The sequence below is a fragment of the Colletes gigas genome, unplaced genomic scaffold (genome assembly GCF_013123115.1).
Source record: "Colletes gigas isolate AHSC1104 unplaced genomic scaffold, ASM1312311v1 Colletes_gigas_Sc00001, whole genome shotgun sequence".
In the NCBI taxonomy this organism is placed as follows: Eukaryota; Metazoa; Arthropoda; class Insecta; order Hymenoptera; family Colletidae; genus Colletes; species Colletes gigas.
The window spans coordinates 326,421-352,138 of NW_025106630.1; the positions used below are offsets into that span (position 1 = coordinate 326,421).

General features: G+C 35.4%; 1 protein-coding gene across 3 annotated transcripts in view; it reads left to right on the plus strand.

Annotated features, from left to right (window-relative positions):
• LOC122404937 (1-phosphatidylinositol 4,5-bisphosphate phosphodiesterase epsilon-1-like) overlaps positions 1-25,718 on the plus strand; it is a 231,231-nt gene that overhangs the window by 130,763 nt on the left and 74,750 nt on the right. For 2 of the 3 annotated variants that reach the window (XM_043409383.1, XM_043409544.1), the window contains exons 5-7: positions 4,417-4,708; positions 15,569-15,900; positions 18,073-18,218. In XM_043409383.1, coding sequence (XP_043265318.1) covers positions 18,196-18,218 — 23 coding nt within the window. In that variant the 5' untranslated portion in view covers positions 4,417-4,708; positions 15,569-15,900; positions 18,073-18,195. The remainder of the gene's footprint in view (positions 1-4,416; positions 4,709-15,568; positions 15,901-18,072; positions 18,219-25,718) is intronic. The other variant, XM_043409459.1, reaches the window with a different exon arrangement.

Genomic DNA, 25,718 nt, shown 5'->3' on the forward strand with positions numbered 1-25,718 from the left:
ATTTAGCAAATACAGAATGTTCCAGTAATGGTAGTAGAAAATGTTGAATAAAATTTTTCGTAACACTTTCTGTTATCGAGAAAAACATATTTGAAAATTTGTATGTAAAATTATTTGGATAGTTACTTTAATTAAATTATCTCTAAAAGGTGTTTCTCCGATTATCTCAAGGTAAAAAGACATAACGAGATGTACGTCGAACACATGAGATGAATCAATCGAGACCTTGCGCGATCGTTACTTTAATCTCCGATTTTCGCTAAGAAACTGGAGCGGCCTTCGTGCCCGGCTAAACAGACCTGATGAATCATCTGAAACTTATTCTGAGGTGAACGCTGAATTCGAGAAATCATACGATTGATTCTATTCGCAACAATCCTTCTCAATCGAACAGTAATTTTAGACACATTCCTCTTTCATTTAAATAGACCAGCGCTTCTCAAAGGTAGATCGCTTTAAACTCTAAAGGCGCACCGTCCATCGACGGGATTTCAAGTTTTCGGAAACAGAAAATTATTGACAGTGTTCATTGGATATCAATGCAAATTTAAATTCATTTTCAATTACATAAACAATTTACAATCCAGTTTTATCGCGCGCCAGTCGTATGATCAATGAAATTAAAGAAACTATTGCTAATATAAAAGATACCACTACCACGAAACAGTTTTTCATACAATTAATAGGAACTGAAACTTCTTTGAGTATATGGAGTCAAAGCAAATGTCAAAATAAACATAGAAGATAGCATAAATTGTAATGAATGATATATTCATTGGATAGAGGATGAAATGCCCTTTAAAATGAGCGTTCGTGCAAGTCGATAGCGTAATTAGTTCCGGAGATATGACGATTTTAGTTTCAAGTCGATCGGATGACTAGTTCGGGAGATATAAGGGTTCGAAGCGTTTGTTTACGTTTCATTGCCGCGAGGTCAATGACCGTACGTGCTCGTAGTAAACAGTGCGTAGTAAATTCTTGGACTCACGTGCGAGCGAGAGGTCCCATCCCATGCGTCAGACGGAGACAGAGATAGTGGAAATTAAAAAATTACACTTTCCTTTACACGACGATATCTCCAAAACGGATAGTCGGATCGTCAAAAACCAAAAACCATTTTAAAGAGGAAGCCTTGTCGCTTCTAACAGTGGCTCAATAATGGATAAAACCTTAATAGCTTCGGAACTGCACGCGTTTAAAATTTTAGTATTTTTAATACGCATTCTTAGACTGTGGAAACTGAAGATTCTATCGTTTCATCTTTGCTACATATTTCCTATTTACATTACCGTGATACATCACATAAATATTGAAAAATAACATTGTATGTTAGAAATTTCGGAACGAAATTTAAAATTTGTCATTTGACAGGTTGCGGTAGGTTTAGTGTTAAATAACTTCGTATCCAGTCGCGCGATGCAGTGAAATAATGGCAACGATACGTTCGATACTTATAAAGGAAGATTTACGCAAATCCCACTGTATTAAACTTTTTGTTTGCTTTCAATATGTTATTTATTTATCATTACTAAAATATTCGAATGAAAAGAACAGATATAAATATATATTTTCAACTCTATATAATATTTGTTTGTCCACCTGCATACAATCTTTTGTCTTCGATCCACTTGAAAATTGTCTACACAGAACTAATGAAAAGTTTAGAAACGTATGTTCGATTCGAGCATGTTTTCGAAGTATAGGCAGTTGCGTGTTTTAGATTTTAGTAGCTTGTACGTGCTCACTTTCACGAGAGGTCTTCAGCTCGACCACTTTGTTTCTCGATGCAATCTTGTAGAGGTCCGGGCATTTACAAGCTTGTATCGAGAATCAAGATACGACGATGTTATATTGGGCACCCCTCGCGAAGGTAAGCACAGGTACAAGTTACCAACACACGGAACACCCTATAAATTGAGAGCAACGTAAAAGTGGATAAACTAATTTGGTTCTTTTCAAACATTTTCATCGGTTATTAAAAATACTGGATTAATCTTTCTGTATTCAATCGTTTATTCCAGTCCACAACAATGCTAGAAGCTTCTTTATCGTTGCAATATTTTCTGTTAAGAATTTTAAAGGCAACCATATGCAATTATTACTGTGAAATGGGTCACTGGCGAAATTGTGCAGACACTCGTGAATGTTTCAAGATAACACTTCTCGTCGCGGATGATTAATACAAAAAGAACAACGAAGCAGAAATTAACATTGCTTCTCAAAGAGTCGTTAAATTCACCGCTGCAGTAGTGCAAATTAACACGTTTTGTCGTTGACAATTTGCAGCTAACTCTGCTAAGGCCGTCGTCGCTTTAAGGATTAACGTGACTGCACTTGCTAAAAGTTCCTAGTAGCTGTACCCAAATGTACCAACCTGTTCTGTGTAGGACGTACACACGCACAATTGTCTGAACACATTCGCGGAACAGTTGTAGCTTGTTCCTTTTACGGTGTTACGTAATTTTATGTCACCCTATGTATTCAAATGAGTACAATTTCGTAATGGAGTTTCGTATCAGGATATTGCATCGATATGCCAAAGCGGAATCGAATTCACGTAAACGGTTATAGCAATAATTTAATTGATGCTAACATATTTCGTCTAACGTCTTTTTCATCCAAACGTAAGGATAATAGTAATGATTTAATTAAAGAAGCAGGTAAAATCCTTGTATTTAAAAGGGTTTTATATTGTGACAAATAAATTATGAATTATTTTTTTAATTCGTCGATCGAGAACTTGAGTATTCAAGAGTTCCAGTCTTAGAAATTAGAAATAGAAATAGAAATATTAGAATTCTGATCGTTATCCAAAATTTATGAATCGATTAGAAATTTCTAAAATGTTTGAAACGATGAAAATTCAGAGAAAAGATTTTTGGGTCAATGGTGGGAGTGTAATTCTCTACCTCTTTTGTATTTATCACATTGTATCTATTATACAGATTTGCACATCAATATTTAGATACAGTCGTTTGTATACATTATGCAAGTAATATTTATTTTATTTAAATCACTGATACAATTAAGCGTGTGAAATATAGATAGTTACTTGAATACTGATACAATTATAAATTTATAGTTTTCATGCTGCTTGTTCTCCAACATTATAAAAACTAAATAATTAACAACATTATTAAACCAAAAGAAAATTTATAAATATAATTATTCACGTCTAAATTCAAGCTGGTATCGATTACGTTTATTGACAAACGATCACTAGCCTGGAAATTATAGAATTTTCTGCATGCAACAATACATTAGAGTAATATATTGAGAAATGATGTTTCATACAATGCGTAATGCGAAGACAATAGTGCTTTGTTCTGCTGTATCATACAGAATGCCAATTTGATACATTGAACGGTATGAGACATATCGACGTCAATTAGGTTACGAGGCTTACTCTTATAATATTATTGCAAATTCATCCTTCGACTGAAAATTCTTACAAGTAATCGAAACAAACAAAAGATGAAAATTCTTATAAACAATTAGGTACTTAAAACAGAATCAAATGATTTAAAATTGTAAGATCTATTAAGAGATATTCGCTAGAAATAGTTTTAATAATCTAGGAGACATAATTCGCAAACTTTATAGGACGTTTCTCCCTCCGTTCGACCTCTAGATTAAGTAGTCGCAGTTTGACGGAAGATCCACCCAGGGTACCTTCTATATTTTATGACCTATAATTCGGAAACGATTTTTAAATTGGCATTTATCCAGAATATTTCGTCTGGTTTGATAAACAAAGGGTCACCGTCTTTAGGGAAGTCGTCCATAGGCTGTCAGTAAAAAGGACCCACGAGTAAACTTCTATAACTGCATACTTGAGTCGAATGGGTCTCCTAAACCAGTTTCTTTATGACTCGAATAACGATGAGGGGTCTAGTTATTCCCAGTCTAATAACCCTCTGGCTGGCAGTGATGCGTCAAGAGGTAAACGATCACGATCACGATCTTCGGAACAAGGAGGTTATAGGATCCAGGGTACTCTTGAACGCTGCGACGCAGAAGGTTTCAGAGAACGACTTTCCAAAAAATAATTTTGTCAGAAAAATTAAAATTTAACTAAATAGGTCTCCAGAAGCAATACAATATTTCTTTAAAACTTCTGTAACATGCTTCCTAGTTTACGAGTTATAAACACTTAAATAAAAAGTGTTACTGACATGACAAGGGTAGTTTCTTTCTTAAATCGATTTAAGACAAAGTTCTTAATTAATCAAATAAAAACTGCAAAGTTTTGTGAAAATCGACAACTGTTAAATATCGTTCGTCTATCGTAATTCTCAAGCCCTCGAAAGCTCTAATCTAAAACCCTTTAATCAAATTTTTATCCTTTACTCACTGCTCTGTGCGTAGCTAGTTTCGGAGTAAGTTACTAAGCCACTTTGATGGTTGGACTTTCAGGTTGACGAAGGGGCTCGGGGATCGTTGAAAGACAAAAGAAGGAAGGGAAAGGATAAGAAGGAAGGTGAAAACTGTCTTAGTGATCCTGCCGAATAGAGGTCAATGGAGCCATCCTGATGCAGGCTGCAAAACTAGGTGGGGATTACCCGTCGTTGTCGTCGGGCTGATTTCAACGGTGAGCAGTGGCGATTCCACCTTTGGGTGGAAACGCCGTTTCCATCACCGCCAACGGCGAATAATACAGCCACTTCCGCTACCTCCACCCCACGTGGCCGAACCATTACCTGATAAGGTTTGTCCGTACATTTTATCGCATCTCCAAAACGTTTCACGCATCCCAAGGAGCAAAGTCGAAATCAATAAAGACGTGTCTAAAGAAAAATACAATTATAGAAAAATTTTTACGCGTCATACAATAATTATCATAGAATCAAATTATAATTGTTTTATTCAATCTATAATTATAGTATTATTATTTTGTCGAGTTCATTCTCGCGAAAAATTACATATTTTTAGAAAATATCGGGCAAAATCGAAAAACCATAAAGTTTTTGTTACGCGTTGGGCAGCAACCAAGATCCCATTTCCTAACCTTGCGTCTGCACGTGTGCCCAATAATAGCTTCCCAGTTCTACTTTGCTTTGATCTTGCAATTACACGTATAAAATGTTTATCGCTTGTTCGAACAGACAGAGAGTAAGTGCATCTTTAGTGAAACGATATTGTGAAAGTCCACTTGAATCCTCGGGAATCGACGAGGTGGTTTTACGATCTAGAAATAGAAATTATGCACTATCTTTGACTACTTATATATCGAAGGTAATATAGAATATTTGTGTCAGCTATTTTAAAAATATTAATACTGTTGATAAATATGTCTGACACAAAATGATGTCGTTAATATTCGAATTAAATCTGCAAACTCCATAATTTATACTACAGCATACTACAATGGACACACAAAAAGTTAAAAAACGGTTAGATGAACTCATAGAAAATATTCTGAAACCTCTATTGTTCTGTTGCAGATTTCCTTTAAATTAGAGCACGTGAATTCTGTAATGATATACTTTACTGTGGCCTTATTTTGTAACACTTGCAGTAAATTCAATTATCAAAGTGCTTTTATCGCCACATTAATAATCTCACGTTCGTCGATAATACGATTAGAAAATTTGCTTTTAATATTTTGAAGAAAGGATAGACGACACTTATTTAGTTTTACTTTCCTGACAATAATAATCGAATATAAATGACAGGTATTGTCCCCTCCATCATCCAGCTTTTTTTGTATTTTTATTTTAAATATATAAAATTCTTCTAAATCCAATTATGGTTTTCAACGCCTTAAAGTATTTTAAAAATTCTGAAAAAATTACCTTATCGTCTCTGACTTCTCAAGAATTTATTACAACGATAATATGGGTCAGATTGTTCATTGTTCTTTTGTGCACGCAAATGTGAAGGAAAGCGTGTAGAAATTTAATTAACCTTCAAAAAAGAATTTTTGAGTTCGTTTCTAAAAACAAGAACCGTTTTATAACAGAAAAATACGTTCACTATTTGCTGGTTTCAAGAATAAGAAATCAGTTCTCAATCTTTGTCTCCTAAATTATCAAAGAAATATTAAAATTCACAATTTCTATTAAACACAGATTTAAACTTGATTATATTTTCAAATTTAATCGAGAGTGTAAATAATAATTTTACTACCATTTTTCTCTTTCCATCCTATATTTTGTACGATTGCAGAATACGAAATTTCGTTACTGTTACTTTTAATTTTTCTTTCATCAATGTTTCCGCTTCCTACTAAAAAATGCTGCGCGTGCATAATACATGATTCGAAGTTTTAGCAGCCATGACATAAATTTTTCTAAGCGAATAGACGTCTCCTACGAGCGTAATAATTTAACGGAAACCGCCCTCGCGCCGTCGTCACGCAAAATGTCACTCATTCGACGTCCTTTCGTCCACGGGGATGCGAAAACAAATGAAAATTCATGGTGGTCGCGACTGGACGGCCTTCGATTGAAAAAGTTTCCTTTCCTTCCCCTATCTTGTTTATATGACGTCCGTGAAATTTCATCAGTGCATCAATTCTTGCAATGTGCCATTGCGACTGCAGTATGCTACGGCACGAATCATTAATCATATTTACGCCCTTCTGTTCCGTTACACTCGTTGTTTTCCGAGTTTGAATACAATTTCATTTAACAATGATCGTTTCGTCTCTGACGTTTCGCGAAATTTATAGATTAACTGTCGTTGAAATTTATGAAGACAAAACGACAACTTAACAAGTGCACATTGTTAACAGTCGTTTCAAACGCATATTCCAAGCGTGTTTCATTAAAATTGAATATCTTGCTTATTAATTCTTTCAACTTTCGCGCGTTTAAATGTCACATCTGATTTTTATGCGTGTTCTCTTAAGGCTATATCTAAGGTAGATATTTCATTTATTTCGAAATTTTCCCTACACATCGATTTTTATCAAGCAGATTTATCATCCAACGATAAAAGATAAATTTAAGAGAAAAATCTACCCTAGATTTGACACTCTAATGCTACTTTGAGAACTGTAAAAGATTTTGACGAAAAACAACTTGTACTTGTTTACAATATTTCTGGAAACCCGAAACTGTAAACGATTTTTATTTTTAAATCACAGTCGTCTTCAAGTATTTCTATTTCAAACAAATATTGTATTGTGACATTCAAGAACATGAAATGAATAATTATAAAAATGACGAGACTAGTGCTTATATGTATATGATTTTTCGATTTTTTTATTAATTCCTTATTAAGTGAATGCTTCCAGAAAATTTTTCGAAAATTTGCCGATTTTTTTTTTTTTTTTTTACGTCGCATCGACCTATGGATCATTAGCGACGATTAGGATCTGTTTCCTTCTTTCTGTCCGGTCATATGCAGTGGTAGATGTTGATGTCCTTTAGGTAGTTCAGGGTATTTTCTATGTGCTTCTTTGTCGTCAGAACTTCTGTCGATGTTATTTTATATTTCTGCCTTTGGGTGTTGAATCTCCTGCATTCGAATAATAGGTGGTTGGTTGTAATGGTTTCCTTGCAGACAGTGCACATTGGTGGTTCTGTTTTCTTAATTAAGTATTCATGTGTGAGTTTGCACTGACCAGTTCTAAGCCTGGCCATGATTATCCTGTCTTTCCTTCTCATATTGCTGCTAGGCATAATTTGGAAAAAATCTTGGGTAACGTCATGTGTTTTTATTTTCCTGGATGTGGTCCATATTTTATTCCATGTTTGTTGTTCGATATGGCGTAATGCAACGATGAGGTCTTGGTGTGGGACTTGTCTGACGATGTTATCTGGTGGAAGTGCTGTTGCTTCTTTAGCGGCTATGTCGGCTGCCTCATTTCCTTTGATGCCTTGGTGAGATGGAACCCAGGCTAGGGTTATTTGTTTACCGTTATTGATGAGATCCGTATAGGTATAATGGATGTTTAGAATGACTCCATGTTCGGTTCCGCGATTTACATTTGCTATTGCTATGAGTACACTCATTGTATCGGTGAAAATGATGGAGGGTTGGACATTGTGGTTACGTATGTGGTTAAGAGCTCCAAGAACTGCCCAGGCTTCTGCTGTAAAAATGGATGAGGTTATTGGGAGGTGGAATTTCTTTGTCGTGGTGTCGCAGACGATGGCAGCTCCTACTCCTTGGTCAGTCTTTGATGCATCAGTGTATATCGTTTGATGGTTTGGGTATTTGTCATACAGTTGTTGGAAGTAAAATCTATGTTCTGTGCTGCTTATTTGGTCTTTAGGAAACCTTGCGAGGTCGACGTTGATTTCTGGTGTTTTTAGAATCCAGGGAGCTAACTTCCTGAATTTACACGGAATAGTTGGTGTTGATGTAATCACAGTTGTAAGAAATAGTGGGTATGTGTGTGTGTGTGTGTGTGTGTGTGTGTGTGTGTCCGGAGAGAACGGAAATGTCCGAAGGCGGTCGAGAGGAGCCGAGCAGAGAAATGACGAGCGGGAAAAACAGAAGGAGGAAAAAAGAAGGATTGAAAGGGAAGCGTGCACGCGTGGAAAGAAGGATATATTTGAGAAGTGATTAATAAAGATTTAATGAAAGTGTTGGTATTTATTTTTATGAGTGTAGTTTATTAACCATCCTAGTACAAGAATTACACAGTGAAACTATCGCATTTGGCAATTCTTCCATAGAATGGGTTTGGAAGCTTGGGTTTTTTAGCTTGCAGGTGGGTATATCTGTTTGTAAATATGTTGTTGTATGTGGGATTATTTGGAGTGGAGGACATTTTGGCTGCGTATTTTATGCTCAGGTATTTCCTTCTTTGTTCTAATGATGGTTCTTTTGATTCAAACAATATGCTGTTTATTGGACTAGTCCTGTAGCTTCCAGTGGCTGTTCTTAGAGCGGCGTTATGTATTGAGTCGATTGTTTTCAGGGTATTGGGTTTAGCCGAGTTATAAACTATTGACCCGTAGTCGAGTTTGGATCTGATTAAAGCCTGGTAGGTTTGTATGATGATTTCTTGCTCAGCTCCCCAGCTATAATTTGTCAAAGCTTTAATGATATTCATTTTTTTTGTGCATGTAGTTTTTAGATATTTCATATGTGGCTCCCACGCTAACTTATGGTCAAAGATGAGTCCAAGTATTCTAATGCTGTCTACTTTTTCGATTACAGTATTTCGTATGTAGAGATTAGGGGGAAGTACGATTGTTTTGCGTTTCCTCGAAAAGATGATGTATTTTGTTTTTTGGGGAGAGAATTTAAGTCCTGATTTTTCGGACCATGACAGAAGGTCGTTGATGCTATCCTGTATGAGCTCAATGATAGTGGATTGGTTTTCCCCGCTGCAGGTCATTATTAAATCGTCCGCGAACAGTGTTCCTTGAATTGGTGGCTTGATGTTATTTAGAACGTCGTTAATTATTATCAGGAAAAGCGTAACGCTGATGACCGAACCTTGTGGAACTCCATTGTGTATGGTGGTTGGTTTGGAAAAGGTTCCGTTCGTTCTCACTTGGATGGTTCTGTTTGTCAGGAAGTTTTTGATAAAAGCTAATATGTTGCCGTCTAGCCTAGCTTTAGTTAGGGCCTTGATAATTGTAGTCTTTGGTATTGAGTCGTATGCTCTTTCAATATCCAAACATACTGTGATAAGGAATTCGTTTTTCAGAAATGCTTCGCATATGCTTGTCTCTAAGTTTATCAGTACGTCAGTGGTCGAGCGGTGCTGTCTGAATCCGTATTGGTTAGGTGATAACATATTGTTTGATTCGAGGAACCATCTAAGCCTTTTGTTAATTATTCTTTCTAGAAGTTTACACATGCAGTTTGTTAAGGCGATCGGCCTATAGCTTTCGGGTTTGTTTTTGTTCTTACCTGGTTTAGGTATGGGTATAACTGTAGCCATTCTCCAGTTGTCCGGGAATGCATGGTGCGTCCAAATGCAATTGAATATATTGAGGAGATGGTTGATGCCGATTTGTGGTAGTTCCCTTATCAGTTTATTAGGTATATTGTCGGGCCCAGGTGCAGAATTGTTTGAGCCCCGGAGAGTGTTCATTAGCTCTTCTAGGGTTATGATTGAATTTAAGGTGAATTCGGAAACGTGGTCTATTAGATGGTTGTTGTCGTTTTTTGGGTTTGTAAGGGGCGGCGAGGGTATGTGAACTATTTCTTCGTGGCTTTTATTTTCTGAATTTTTTTGGAACGTCTCTGCAAGGGTGTCGGCTATATCCTGAGGATTAGTTATAGATTTGTTATCCCCTAGATCGAAAAATTGGATTTCAGTGTAAGATTCTACTCCATTAATATTTCTGATTTTTTTCCACAGGGTATTTATTGGTGTTTTGTTTGTAATGGTTGATATATATGATTGCCAAGAATTTCTTTTGCTTTCTTTTATTACTTTGCGAAATTTTGCTCGAAGTTTTTTGAAGTTGACTAAGTTTTCGGTTGCTGGTTGTCTCTTTGCTTTGTTAAAGGCCCTATGGCTTTCTTTCATGGCTGCGTGACAATTTTCGTTCCACCAAGGAGTATTTCTTTTTTTTGTGCTTTTTGGTTTAACTGGACCAGAGGATTCCTGCGCTGCCTTTTTAATAGTTTTTTCCAGTAATTCGATTTCTTGGTTGATGTTGATTGGATCGATTGCGCTTTTTGGGGCTTTTTGGAGGGTATTTATGATTATGGTTTTGTATATACCCCAGTCTATTTTTTTAATGCTCCATTTGACAGTGGGTTTGTTTTGCAGTTGTGGGGTAGAATCTAGGTATGTAACTTTTATGGGAAAATGATCGCTGTTATGGAGGTCTAATAAGGATTCCCATTCTAGGGATTGCGTCAATTTACTACTACAGAGTGTTAAATCGATCGCACTCGTTTTAATAAAAATTGTATCACCGCTACTTTGTTTCCGAGACGGCACTCACTAACACTAAAACTACGGCACACGTGACGGTACGAGCTAAACTATAACACGTCCGATCGGTTCCGCGGTCACAGCGAGACTCCAAATCTGCCGATTGATTTGTGGAGAATAGATAGATATAGATAGAAAGTATAATGAGTCGATATACTTAATTGTAAACGAAGATGACTTGATTAGAGTGCTGAATTGCACTAATGTAGAGATTGAACATCCAATATAGTTGATAATAGATAGTCTGAAGTATGAAAAAAAAATATATTATTAAATAATCCTAGACGTTTTACACCCATCCTAGTTACCCTAATTGACCATAGTACGTGTCAGACGTAATAATTTCGTTCTTGGCCGCGATTCAAAATATAAAATTCATCGACGAGCCCGCTAAACGCTGCACTTTACGGGAACATAAACCCGACTCTGCGGGTTAAAATTATATCCTAAATTATCACCCACTTGTAGGTTAACGTTCTTCATCGATTCAGACTAGGAAAAATTTATGCAAACCGAGATAATAAAGTTTCGTAACAATCGTCGGTGGACTCGATATCGTCATCGATATTCATGCAATATGCGAGCTGCGATATTGGAAATTAATTTATTGGACCATCGTTTCACCTATGCCAACTAGTAATAATTACAGACGGTTTTTGGAAATGGAACTAAATTATTATAACACGTTTCACGTTACTGGTTTGATACGCAGATCAAACGTGGTTCATGTTCGAACTCCAGCACATTTTAGTCGCATAGCTTGGAAGTTTCTTACTGGTAATTACATCGATCGACGAATTAGGGTAGAATCAACTACGTGACCCGCGCGTTTCCTGGGCTTAAATTCTGTGGATTATTATTGTTCCGTCCTCGCGGCGAATTCTATTCCGTTCTATCGATAACTGTTTTTCGTCGAGCGGCTAAAACGTTCCTATAAAACGAACTCCCGCGGAAAGGGATCATCATGTTAGGAGAAAAATTTTATTCACAGCCTTATATTTCTTCCTTAATGCTCGAGAGGGTCGTTTGGTTTAGAAGACGCAAATTTATACGGTCCTTGCCTCGGTTTTATGTAATTTATTCTGGTGATCACTATATTCGTTATATTTGTTCAATAGATTGTCTCGTAATGGTTACAAAATTACAAAAATTAGAATTGGAAAAAAATCGTTAATATTAATGGAAATATCTATATACGGTATAAAAATTCATTATTTTCTTTTACTGTAGAAAACAGAACTTTCGGGTAGACGTGATATATAGCGAACGTATTCCTGAATTGAATCATATTGATATATTGAATCTTCTTGAATTTTCTTGGCGAAGCAGAAGGCATGGACATGATTGGTCGAACATGTTCATTCCAAACAGTTTTCAAGTTTGATTAACTGCCGGTTGCCTCCGGGATTCCACGAATTATGAGATTATTGGATCGTCTTCATCTGTCTTGAAGATTCGATATAACGCTTGGGGCACCGAGTGCATCAGATATTAGAGTTGCCTGTTCTAAACCATTCAATCTATGTTCAAAAGTCTTGAAACGGTTTATTAAAGTATAAAATCTTCGGGAAGTTTGTTACGAAATATTTTTATTATTAATTATTTCGAATATAATACGTTCCTTTTCGAGAACGTTTCTTGCAACGACTATAGAAGCTCTGGAAACGTATCTGATAGTTTTTCTTCGAAATGGCATCGGTCAAAGGTGTCCAAAGTCGTTTCGAATCGCTTTCCTTTGAATTTTATTTTCAATTTGAGAGTGGAACGAAATGCAGGACGCTGAGTCAGGCGAATACTGTAGACAGGCGAGCGGCACGACATCTTTTGAAGCCAAAAAGTGGTGTACACTGGTAGCTTTGTCAGAAGGAACGCTGTCACGTTGCAAAGACCAATTGGTGGTTCGTAGTGAAAGCGAATCGGAACAATTTTGGCTAGCAAACGTTTCGTGCCAACGATGCAGTACACGCCATCGATCATCTGGTTTCTCCTGCAAACCTTTTGTAAAAATTTAAACAACTCTCGACTCTGTTCTATTTCTTCGACGATCGTCAAAAATGCGTTACAGTGACCTCACAGAGAATTCTATTATCAATCGGTACGAAAATCATAAGAAAACATTTATCTAAACACAAATTAATATATTTCTCAAAATCCCATAAAAGCACAATTTTTTAGTCTACATTTATTTCATTTTGCTCTGAAAAATTCTTGAACCATTCAAACGAATATAATCAGCAGGGGGGATGATTCTGTTTCAACAAATCGGGGAGAAATTATTTCTTATAACAGAGGACTATTGTATTTACTAATCATCTAATCAGATTTTTCTTCGCTTTGTCCTTTTTACAGTGTATGGTAAATTAACGATTGCTTTTCCAATCCAAGAGCAATTTATATTATCGATAAATATTATCGTCTTATGGAAGTTTAAAAAGACGAAGTGGTTCGCTTAAAATATGATGGTAAGATTAAATCCGCGACGCTATATTTCATGTAAATGCAGTCAACTCCATCTTATGAATTGCTTTAATAACAACGCGATCCGTAATACACCGGATACGTCGAATTACTCGGAATCTCCTCCTTGTCGCCGCAAATGGATGCCACTCGCACATTTTCCAGGTCCTCGCGTGAACGTATTATGCTCGTACACGCCTGGTTCAACGTGTCCCGCCAATCTTAATTATTTTTAAGGGAACTGGGTCAGATTCGAAATTGTCGCTACACCTCGAATGACATTTTAATATGCCAGCTTTCTTTTTTTCTCCGAACTACTACAACGCGAGAGAAACTATTTTTATAACTGCATCCGTTTTATTTATTATAAGTCCAGTCAATGCTATAACATTTTAAGAAACTAGTTTGAAACGTTTGATTTTATCAATTAATTTAGAAGTTTGTATCAGTTTATATATCTACACAAAAATTAGACACTGAAAAAGAAAGATGCTAAAATAGTTACGTGTGTATTTGATTTTCAAAATTCAAAATCTAAATTACTATTTGCTACTTTCACATTTCTGTAATATAAAAACTCTATAATATTTGATATCTTAAACAGTGCTTTTATAAAGAAGAATACAAAATTTTTTGAACAAATAGTTTACAGTTATCAAGTTTGGCAGAAAAATACACGCAGGACAAGGAAGATCCTGACGTTTCAAAGAAATGAACAAACCGTATCAGACCTTGGTCGTATAAGCGTTCGTGTGTATAAACTACCAGATCGGATTAACGTCAGACAAGAATTGCCTCAATGTTTCAACGCCAAGTTATCGCTGTACATGAATGTCACGGGCTAGTCAATACGTATGCATCACCTTGGCCCGTAAACGTATCGAGATAATCAGGCAAGGAGTTAACCATTTGTGGAAGCTGGATATGCCAGACAACGTGCATTTTTCGTTTCGAACGTATTTTAGAAAATCTCTAGAAACCCGGTAGAAAATAACAAAAAGCAATTTCCCCAATATGATAATTCATTAAATTAAAATAAAACATCTACGTTGTATTCTACAACGTTTGTGGTTCAAAATTTTGTTTCGATCGTAGAGTAAATTTTTTAATGGACACCTAGTACATAATTTTGAATCCCTTGTGCCACAATCGTGAGTGTACAATTCCATAAATTCTGGAATTCGAGATTCTGACATTGCTGAGCTTGGACAATAACTTACAGTCATGAATCAACCTTCGTGTCATCACCATTGTTATCTAATCACATTTGTGATACTAGCCATAAATTTAGAAACAAAACAAAAACATTCGGTGAGTTCAAAATGTATTTTTACTGGAGAAGGTGACAATTTTCCATTTGTAATTGTAGTATAATGAATGAGATACTAAGATATTTAATAATACACAGATATAAAATTTATTTAAAATAATTTTTCGTAAATATATTGTATACTGTTTCGCAGTAACGATTCAAGCCACAAAATACGAGTAAACACTACACGGTGGCCGTGCGATAATATATTTTGTGATAATCGAAAATGATTTAAACCCTTATCGAAATGCACTGTCGTCCATTATGCAATCAATTGAGCCACAATCGGAAAGTGCCTAGTCCCGCGGTTATCAATAATGAGTTAAGCCGCCATCGGCGATCATTAATGAATTAATCAGAAATTGTGTTCAAACATTGCGCGTTAAAAGGTCTAATGGTACCTTATTAGCGATATAGTATCATAAATTATTAGTTACCGCGGGAAGGTCATGGAAACTCGCGAGCAAACGAGGAAATTTTAAACAACTTTAAACCGAAAACAAGTTTCTAACTGTCAACATGCAAACGTCATCAACTCTTCACGGAGGCTGGATTTTTCGTATCAAAGTATTGTTTTAGATCCATTACATTAGATCCACTTTAAATCCACTCTATCGAGGCTAAAACAAAAAAGAAAAAAAACTTCTTTCCTCGATAATTCCAAAACCACCGTCCCAACGGACGCCAGTCTTCGTCCGAGTTGTCCAGCACCCAGAGTTTTCCGTCGCGACCATAATTATTTAAGAGTTCTCATGCGTCCAATTCGAACCATTAAAAAAGTAGTTGAAAGTTCCCGACGGTTCCGTTCTCTTTGTTCGTTTTAACGAGAGATGTTTACTTCGAAAGAAACGCCAAAGAATCGTCCGGCGTGCAACTTGTCGCGCGACGAACAAAATAACGCGCAAAGGAATATTAAATTCCAACGCGGATTGTTTAATTAGAGCTGGAGAAGCGGCCGCAGCCGCAGCCGCCTCGGAGCTCTGAGGAGCTGGAGGATCTGCACAAGCTACTGCACTTCCCCGAGGAGGTGGCGCTCAGGTTGACGGAGACCGAGTACCAGCTGTTCTACCAGGTACCGCCTCAGGAGTACCTGAGGCACGTGGCACTAGATCAGAATACGCAGAAACCACCTGCCAGGCCACCCCCGTCGCCGAGTCACAGCTTCAGCGCTCCCAGCACCGCCAACAGCTCTACCCAAACCGAGGAAGAGTCGAACTGGCCTGTTTCCAACCTTTTCTCTTCCGTTCAGACGCTCATCGATCGGTTCAACGAGGTAAATATATCGTATTCGATCTTACGCTTGAGAAACTCGACGTTCCGGCAAACATTATTCAACCCTTTTCTTTGAGAAAAACTAGCAACACGACTTTGTTAATGTTTGATGAACTTCTCACGAGATAATATAAAATTATTTTATAGACGAATGGACGTTTAAAATTATATCGATCGAGTCATAAATTGTATAACGTTGAAACAACTTTATTGTAATTATTCATTTTAATTTAATAAGAATTTGATCTATCTGATGTTACACATTCATCACATACTATTATATTATAAAATTATTAAACAATTTAATGTGGTAAATAGCATATCTTTCTAGAATTAATAAATTGTGGTATTTAAATGCCAGTTGGTAAAATCTGACGAAGAAGCTTTCCTAAGTTGGGGGAAATAGAAATGTTCAATTTACGAATCACGTATGATCATTTTAAGAATCATTATTGAAGTTCGTAGCCTTAAATAATAAGACAAATAAGACCTACCTTGAGTAATCCGATCTTTAACCAAAGTATTTAATAATACAATTTTTAACCAACAATAGTAATAATATTTTAGATGGTACAGGAACATTGTAAAAGAAGTGTCCAAACTCTGATGCGAGTAGATTTACAGAAGGTGTTGGTTGAAGTGTAATAGTCTGCCCAATACTTCAGGGATTTCGAAAACTCATCCAGAAGAACAAACTAAGACTTCTAATAGTACTTTTGAGCCATGGAAAGTTTCAAGTAATGATATCGGTTTGAAAGTACAGTCGAGAATGGGGAAATATTGTAATAAATCCATGACTACTAAATTACTAGACTAGGCACTTTGTGTTCTAAACCTATAAATTCTAGCTAATAAATTAAATTTAATAAATTAAAGTTAATAAATTCAATAATTTGTGAAACGAAAATTAATTAATAATTTTTCTGACAGATTCTTATAATAATCAATTACACTTTCTAACTATTCTTAAAGAATCGTGGAGTGTAGTTGACAGTATTAAGCACACCACTGCAGCAATTTTATTAAGTATAGAAACAAAAAATATCCATCATTATTTAATTCTACCATGTCCACGGCACAGTCAATCTATTCCATTGACGAAATAAAAAAAATCCTGTCTGGGAAAAAGGTTTCACTTTTGTTAAAACAGACAGTTTCGAAATGCATGGCGGAAAGCCTATGATTTTAAGTAATTGAAACGAACTGTATTGATTTTTCGAAGAACAATACCCATTGGTAAAAATTGGATTCAATAAATTTGTCCAGATTCGTCCCGAAATTTGTGAATTAATAGCAACCAGTGGAACACATTTTGTGTGTATGTACAAAAATGAATTACTGCGTCTTCTAGTCATTCCATATGTATGTATTATACAAAGAAATATAATTCATGAAATATGTAAAAAAATTGATAAAAATAAATTTTAAACAAATCTACTGAAAAATAGTAATTTGATCAATTCTTATGCTTTATAAGTCAACATTTTTTATGCAAAAATATCAGTTCATGAACATCGAAATTCATAATTTTCTTATACGAAATCTTCGTTTCTTACGGAAATTTGCATTCAAAGTACAAATTGAAATGCGCCACGCTTCTCCGTGACATATGGAAATTCATATCTTGATAATTATATTTCCACGAAAGACGTGAATATAAATAAACTCACATAATAAACACGTTATTTATTCATAATATTTGTATGCGATTCGTGATCGAAGTAGCATATGTTTGCATCCAATTTAGCTGTTCAAATTAACTTTTGCCCGGGAATACTGACTGCAGAGAAAATATTCCTCTATATTTATCCACTAACTAAAAACATAATGAAATAAAGTATATCCTATAACGTGGCTGCAGAACTAATATAAACATAACATATTTATTTTCCATATGCATTTGTATAATTAGAAAGCTTAATTAAAATTATTGTATATTTTATGTTTTTCGTGAAACAAAAAATATACTCATAAAATGTTTCATTTTGGCATGGCTCATTTTGAATTTTTAATCTTCTTGTCGAATAGGATTACTGAAAACAGTACTGTTTATTTATACTATATTAATATTGTTAGTATTGTAAATTATAACTGATTACAATACAATATAATACTATTATTGCCTTCGTTATAAAAATTGTTTTAACCATTGAAATTGTTATATGTTAATCAGGTAAGCTCATGGGTCACCCACACGATACTAAATAGCACGACGATAGAAGAAAAACAAGCAGTATTGTCCTGCCTTCTCCGAGTAGCTCAGACCTGTTGGAATACCGGAAACTTTAACTCAGCCATGGAAATTGTTGCCGGTCTCAAGTAAGCACCATTTCTCTCGTACACGCATGCTTAACTCTAGTTTCCATTACTCTGCTCTCATAGAACAGAATGCACTGTTCATCCTTTGGCAATAACAGGTTCAAAGTGGACCAGAAATATAACGGTGATCAAATTTCGCCTACCCGTTTGAAAAATTGTCGCGGTTCAATTTCGAGCCTGTAATAACTTCTTGGAAAATACTGTAGATTGGTAAAGGAAGGAGCAATTCCTTTAACGTCCCCAAGGTCAAGAAGCTCCATCTATCTCCCCAGTTAATCTTTCTCTAGTCCCCTTCTCATAGTCTGTAGTTCTCAATCCTGGCTTTCGAACGATTTTTCGTGCGAGTATAAACCGAAAGCGTGCGATAAAATTCTTTCTCGCGTCACTCTGTCCTCCAGAAGAAACGATTTTGGTAAAATTTCGTAAAATATAACGAACGTTAGTGTGATAGTAAATCGTAGATATAAAATAGAATAATCAGCCCTGGAAAAAATTGTGAGCTGTATTGTATTTTTATAAATACAATCTCTGATGATCTCGAACGACCATCTCTGATTTTTAAGATATTTTTTTATTGGTTGATATTCCCAAGAGACGAAAACTATCACAAAATTTCTGAATTATATATTCTATAATCAAAAGTTACCACTTCTATAATCAAAAGTTACTCGAACCTGATTCATCTTATTCGTGGTATTACATTCCCTTTAACTCGGAGCTTATCTTTCATTCTCCTTACAATATGATATCATCAATTTCCCGTCTATATTACTATCTAGAAACTAGCTAGAAGTAGTTAAAACAGATGATATCGTACCACGACGTCTCAATTTTAACGACAGGATATCACAAAGACGCTCCAAAGATAAATTCTTGTATTGCAATTTAATATCCAAAGATCATTGTTTTTCTAATTCGAGCAATTTCTAAACGAATCCGTTCGATAAAACTGCTTTAACTAAGCGAACGATACAATCCAAACGATTATAAGCAAAATTAATATAATGACTGTTTAATTAATTACCAATTACTTGATAAATACATAATTACCCCATATTCTTCGCGTCGTTAACGTTGAAAAGCGTAGAGATTAATTCCTACATTTAAAACCATTTCCTATACGCCTATATGTAGGTTCATTATTTAATTTATCGAATGATCACGTTACATGTAAAATACAATTAGGTAATTAATCAAGGTATTATTTCAATTACACTGTCTCAATTAATTCCGAGAGCAGAAAAATAATACATAATATAAAGTTAAACTAGATACAGAAAATAGCTATCAAGAAATTATTAAAAAAAAAAACATAAAAACGAACATAAATTGTTTACGGAAATTTGAAAAGAACAGTGTTCCGGTAGTGTTTGTGTACGTAGAAAGCACTTCCATTTCAAATACCAACATTCTCTGACGTATTTTACAAAAGAAATGCGTCTTATGACCATCTCTATATTCACGATCTATATGACAATAAATTCTTTCATGTTTCAAATGAAACAACAGCATCGAAGAGATCGCAAGGAACAACATCGTGTTTATCCAAGCGTATTGAAATTGTTACTGGTAATACTTGTGCTGGTTAAAATATAAAAATAGCTTTATCTCTGTTAAAATTACAACGTGAATTATGGAACAGAATAATTTTTTATCATACAATTTGGGTTTTGGGATGAGTAGATTCTGCAGTACGTCGTTGAACTATTTACGTTCCCGAAGATTGGTATCGCTGTGTATGAAAACTCCTCGACGTTTCAACAAGTTTATCGTTCGTGAAATGGAAAGAAAGGAATTCCTTTCAACTAAACAGTTAGAACGATCAATAACAAAGCGTAACAAAAACACAGCCACGCGAACTGTGAAACGACTCACCATTCAGTGATCGTACAATGGATGGGGGAAAACAGATTGACATTGTTTATAAAGCTACAATTTCTCCCTACGTTAACTTTGACACATTAAATATTCAATGCGCCCGGTGTGGCGCATCATCGGAATTGACAAATATTTTTCAGAAGAATTTATATCGCTCCTGTGCAGTCTGTTTAATTTTATTCCTTCGATTCGTCATAAATTTTTCAAAGCATCAAGAACCCTTGTGCTTTTTCATTTTTTTTTTAAATTCTTTATATAATGTATTATAATGAATAACTCGATAAATTTTTTCTTTGATTCTATAATTTTATTTTTTCATATAAAAGTTAAATCTAAATTCTTAACATTATATTACTGTTAAATCATATCTTTTAAAATATATATTTGAAATTACTATTCTGAATTTTAATTTCAACGTTCTGTTGTTATTTTTTCATAAAGCAAGTCCATCTTTCATAAAATTAAAAAAGACTTGCATAATATATTATAGTAAATGATTACTGGATAAATTTTTATTTTGCTTCTATAGTTTTATTTTTTCATATGAAAGTAAAATCTAAGTTCTTAACGCACTTATTATCGTAGAGTGTGAATCATTTTATTGACGACAAAATGATACAACAGTTCGTTACTCTTAGTTATTGAAATAAATATGTATCATATCTTTTAAATATATTTTAAATTATTATTTTGAATTTTAATTTCTTCAAGTAAAGCTACGTTCTGTGGTTATTTCCTTTTATTAAATTAAAAAAGAGACTTAACTGAAGGGCTCGAACGTTGACAACGAATGTTTGAAGGGTGTAATCGAAGCATACACGAGTTAAACGTCTCGAGGACTCGATGAAAATGTAAATTCATCGGTTGCTACTCCATTTCGCCGGTTGGAAGGTGCTGGAGAGGCATCTAAACTGGAAAATGGGTCCCAGCGCGAATTGAGTGAGACAAATTGTGCCGGCCGAGTAACCGTCTGCGCTTCCCTGTTGTCCAGTCAGAAGATTGAACCATTTTTGGACAGGCTTGTTACGCAGAATGAGAAATGGATATTGCACTGTGATGTTACTCCCAAGAGTCGGTGGACAAACATCGTCAAAACTGCCAGCTTCCAAGAATAATAATGTCCTGCATACTGTGAAACAGAAACGAAATTATCTATTTTGTAATCATTCGAAGAATTAATATCTTAATCGAATGTTTCTGACCAATGACAATTACTTGATTAAATTGTTCAAATTATTTTAATTAACTATCAGGTACTTCTTTTGGTCTTTAGAACAGGGCTTTGAGAATCTTTGTCCAGTCAGACGAATATTTTCACAAAAAATAGTTTATTTACTATAAACCTAGGTGCTCGATTGTTATTTAACGATACTAGTTCACCGTGGATGGGACAAATGTGCAATACCAGTCACGTTGAAAGGTATTGATAGGTCACTGTCGGTAATCCATACATCGCTGAATGTCATTGACGAGTAGTATCGCAGTTCTCTTGCACGATAGTTTGCTTTCATTGTGTATATTTGAATCGCTATTGTGCAAACAGGTGGCTATGCGTGTCGAAATCTGAGTTCTTTCTGCAGCTCGATCTCTTTCGTGACAATATAATCCACGTATCAGTAATTTCGAATTTTCAGTCGAAAATATTTCTAAAATTACTCCCACACCAGACCCATCGAATTATCCAACGAAAATGAAATGTTGTTATTAGACAATTGAAAACTAGCATACTCCGAATTTCTCATACAACTTATTTTTACAATCTCGTTAAAATAGTCTAGATTTCTTTAACACTTAATCTTTAAAATCAATTATTTTAGCTCCTCAGTGAAAAATCATGTCATATTAAGTAGTATTAAAAAGCAAAATAAAATGTGTAAAAAAGTCAGTAGATAATAGAGTCATTGCCATATAAAATGATCAATGATTTTGTTTTATATTTATTTTGAAGATAGTTGCAACGTGGCCCAGTTACGAGACTCTGTATAGAACAACCGATGAGAGATTGCGATTTCTTTCGCGAGAAGATTGAGTTAGCAAGACTTATCCTCCCTTCTCCGTATCTAGGGGAAGTCGCTGACCGTAGCCCAGTCTTTCATCCATTTTTATTTTAGACGTTGGCTAGAACACCCGGAGGAATCTTACAAAGTATCGAGAAGCACTCTTCCGTTTCGATCAGTGATGCAGATTGATCTTTTGTCAAAATTTCGTGCAATTGAACACCCAACGCGCTCGGGGACAATATTTTATGCGAAAATATGGAAAGCATAAAGCTTCTTTAAACCGTAAACATTACGCGAATACCGGTTTCGTGCAATTACATTTATCATTGTGGGCGACAGATGTAAAGGCCACCTTGTTCGCGTTTAAAACAAAATTACAGTCGAGTGGGCAGGTATTCGTGTTTTCATACATCACTCGTGAATGCGTCGGATGTTTCCACAAATACGACAAACAATCGCGTGAAAATTTTGTCGGGTTTTCCTGATGAAGAGAGATTAAATATTCTATACAAATTCTGGCGTATAGAAAAAAGTGTATCAATGGCAAAGGTATGAATGACAAAATAAATGGTAGAATAAATAACTGCTTTGGTCGATATTCATATTTAAAAATGTGCCCTTTACAACTTTTTGAGTTTCTTCGTGATGTTTCCTCCTACGCCTAAAACAAAAATGGATAACAATGTTTTTTTCTTATTAGTATTTCTGTTAAGAGTCAGCGTCTTACAAGGAACCATCGCGAATGGTCCGGCTTCGATTTTGATGAAACTTTGTACACTTATAAGGCAGCCAAAAATAATCGACACGTATTTTTTTTAGCTGCGGTAACTCGAGTTTAAGGGGTGAAACCACCCCTTGAAGTTTTGGCTCGAAACGGCTATTTCGAAAACGGAAAGAGATACAAAAAAATTGTTAATGGGCGAGGTTAATGGTTTCTTATGTACAATAACATGGTGTTAAAAAATATAAAAAAATACAATTTGTTTATAACAAAAAAAAATTTATTAACTTAATTTTTCATTTTATTGAAATTTTCATAATGACAAAAAATGACGAGCATTTTATTCCAAATCCATTGGTATGCGATTTTTTAAAATTGCCTCTTACAGTTTTGCAGATTTTGATGATTTACATCTTGCGCGCACATTCATTATGGTAGTAGCCGTTCTAACTTTGATTTTAATGAAGCACTGTAGGCTTGCACTACTTCTAGAGGACAAAATCGGGAAAAATACAAGAATACCAATTTGTTGATGGAGGCTTCGTTAAGAAATTATTAACGTTTAAAGTTCCGACCGTACTGAATTTTTTTCTCCGAAATGCCCAAGATTTCGAGGGAATGTGTAATGACCAAAAATGATTGTAATCGACCCCTGCAACCGAAAATAATTTTTTCAGAATGATTTGAAATTTTTTAATTTTGTTGAAAAATTTCACACATTCTCGAATTTTTTTCTCAAAAGTGCGTAGGATTTCGGGGGTATATATATTGACCAAAATTGCCTCTTACAGTTTTGCAGATTTTGATGATTTACATCTTGCGCGCACATCCATTATGGTAGTAGCCTTTCTAACTTTGATTTTAATGAAGCATTGTAGGCTTGCACTAAATTATACAGTAACAAGTAACAAGTAACAATAACAGTAACAAGTTTCTTAACAGCAATGAAAAGTTTTTTTTTTATGCCCACCTATGACATTGTGGCAAAGGGGGAGCGACTTATAAATTATAAATACATACAGTGTGTATACCAGGAGATAAAGATACACTTATTATTCTCATGATGTACTTGCTTTAAAATACAAATTGAATAAATAAATATTGTCATTTCTGCGGCTCGCCTATCATGCAGTTTACGCACGTTATCTAAATCTTCACTGTTGTGAAAGCATTCTGTGTAATTTGTATAATAAAAATACGTGTCAATTGAGATTAGTATGTGCATCTGTATCTCTGTTGTTATTAACATTCTTTAAGATCGAGACGGTTTTTGTAATAAACATGATAAAATGGGTATATTGAAATGGAGTTTGTATTATACCTTTTGATAACGTGACATATCGTAAAGTTAATTAAATTGATTGCCCTTGTCATGTGAAAATAATATTTGTTGGTAGATAAGTGGGAGAACTTGGATATATATATATATATTGCAATTAGCTCTTTATAAGCGTGTAGAACATTGTTGGTTATCCATACAGCCGAGGTGCCGATTCTGGGCATTTAAACGTTGCACTTATCCAGCCAATCTTTTGTTGCATATATCCAGGTTTTACTGTATTCGGAAAGATGGTAAATATTAATCCTATTAATGTAATAACTTTACTGTCTGCTGCGTTTGTTGAGTGGAACCAGGGACCCACGCCAATTAATAGCGCAGAAGAAAATTTAAGGGATGTATTATTCGATTTAATTGTAAGAAGTGTCGAAGACACGGCATTCCTGGTTGAACATGAAACGTGTGTTGAAATGGACGGGACGCCTATCGACCAAGAAAATCAGGATGCTGATTTGAACTGGTTGTGGGTAGATGAAGAGGAGGAAAATAAGACACCGAATATTCCAAACATATACGAACAAGACGTTGTATGTCATTCGAATAAGGAATACATCCCTTTCGAATATAAAAGGAAAGCTGTGGCGTACTGGAACAGCGGGAAGTCGAAGCGATTAAAATTAGACACCGTACGTTCCAAATTCCGTCACGTGAAATCCGAAAGAATGCTTCGTAAATGGGCTTTACAAGTTGAACAGGGTGGCACAAAAAAGGAAAAGATAAAACGTATTGCAGAGTATACATTTAATAAATTTATGGAAGCTCGGCAGTTAAGAGTAATTGTGCATGAAGTAGATCTACGGCGATGGGCTTTACAAGCGAGGGACATAGAAAATTTACAAACATTTAAAGCCGGATATACTTGGCTATATACTTTTAAAAAGATGTTTAGATTAGTGTCCAGAAAAATTACCAGATTTGTAACCACAAATATGGTAAATCGAGAAGACGATATTCATTTGCAATGCAGCGCATTCGTGAATGAAGTAAAATCATATATAGCCCGAAATGAACCACACAATGTTTACAATTCCGATCAAAGTGGTTTTAATTTGGAATTACATTCAGGGCGCACTTTGGCTGAAGAAGGTATAAAAATCGTTGAAGGAGGTGTTCAATCAGTGTCATCCACCACTCATAGTTACACCATCCAGCCAACCATTTCAGCTGATGGACAATTACTGTCACCATTATTTATTGTACTGAAAGAGAGTACAGGACATTTCGGGCCGATTGTGGAACAACATTTATTTCGCCCTGACAATGTATATCTTGTAGCTTCTGTTTCGGCCGCGAAGCTACTATGCCCTCGTGCTCTGTAGTGCGCGGACCGTGCGTATTACACAGCTCCGTACTGTGTTCCCTTTCCGTTCTCGAAGGACCACCTAAACTGGTGTTTGAGAAATTACCGGTAACCTTGAAGCCCGTTGCTTCAAGGAAGAGCCCGTTGCCCAATGACCGCGAGACCCCGGTGGTCCGCAGCTGTGTGCCAACGCGGGTTTACGATACGTCAATCGCTATTGAGGCAAGGAAGAGCTCCAAGGATTCCAAGTTCCGTGTGGAGT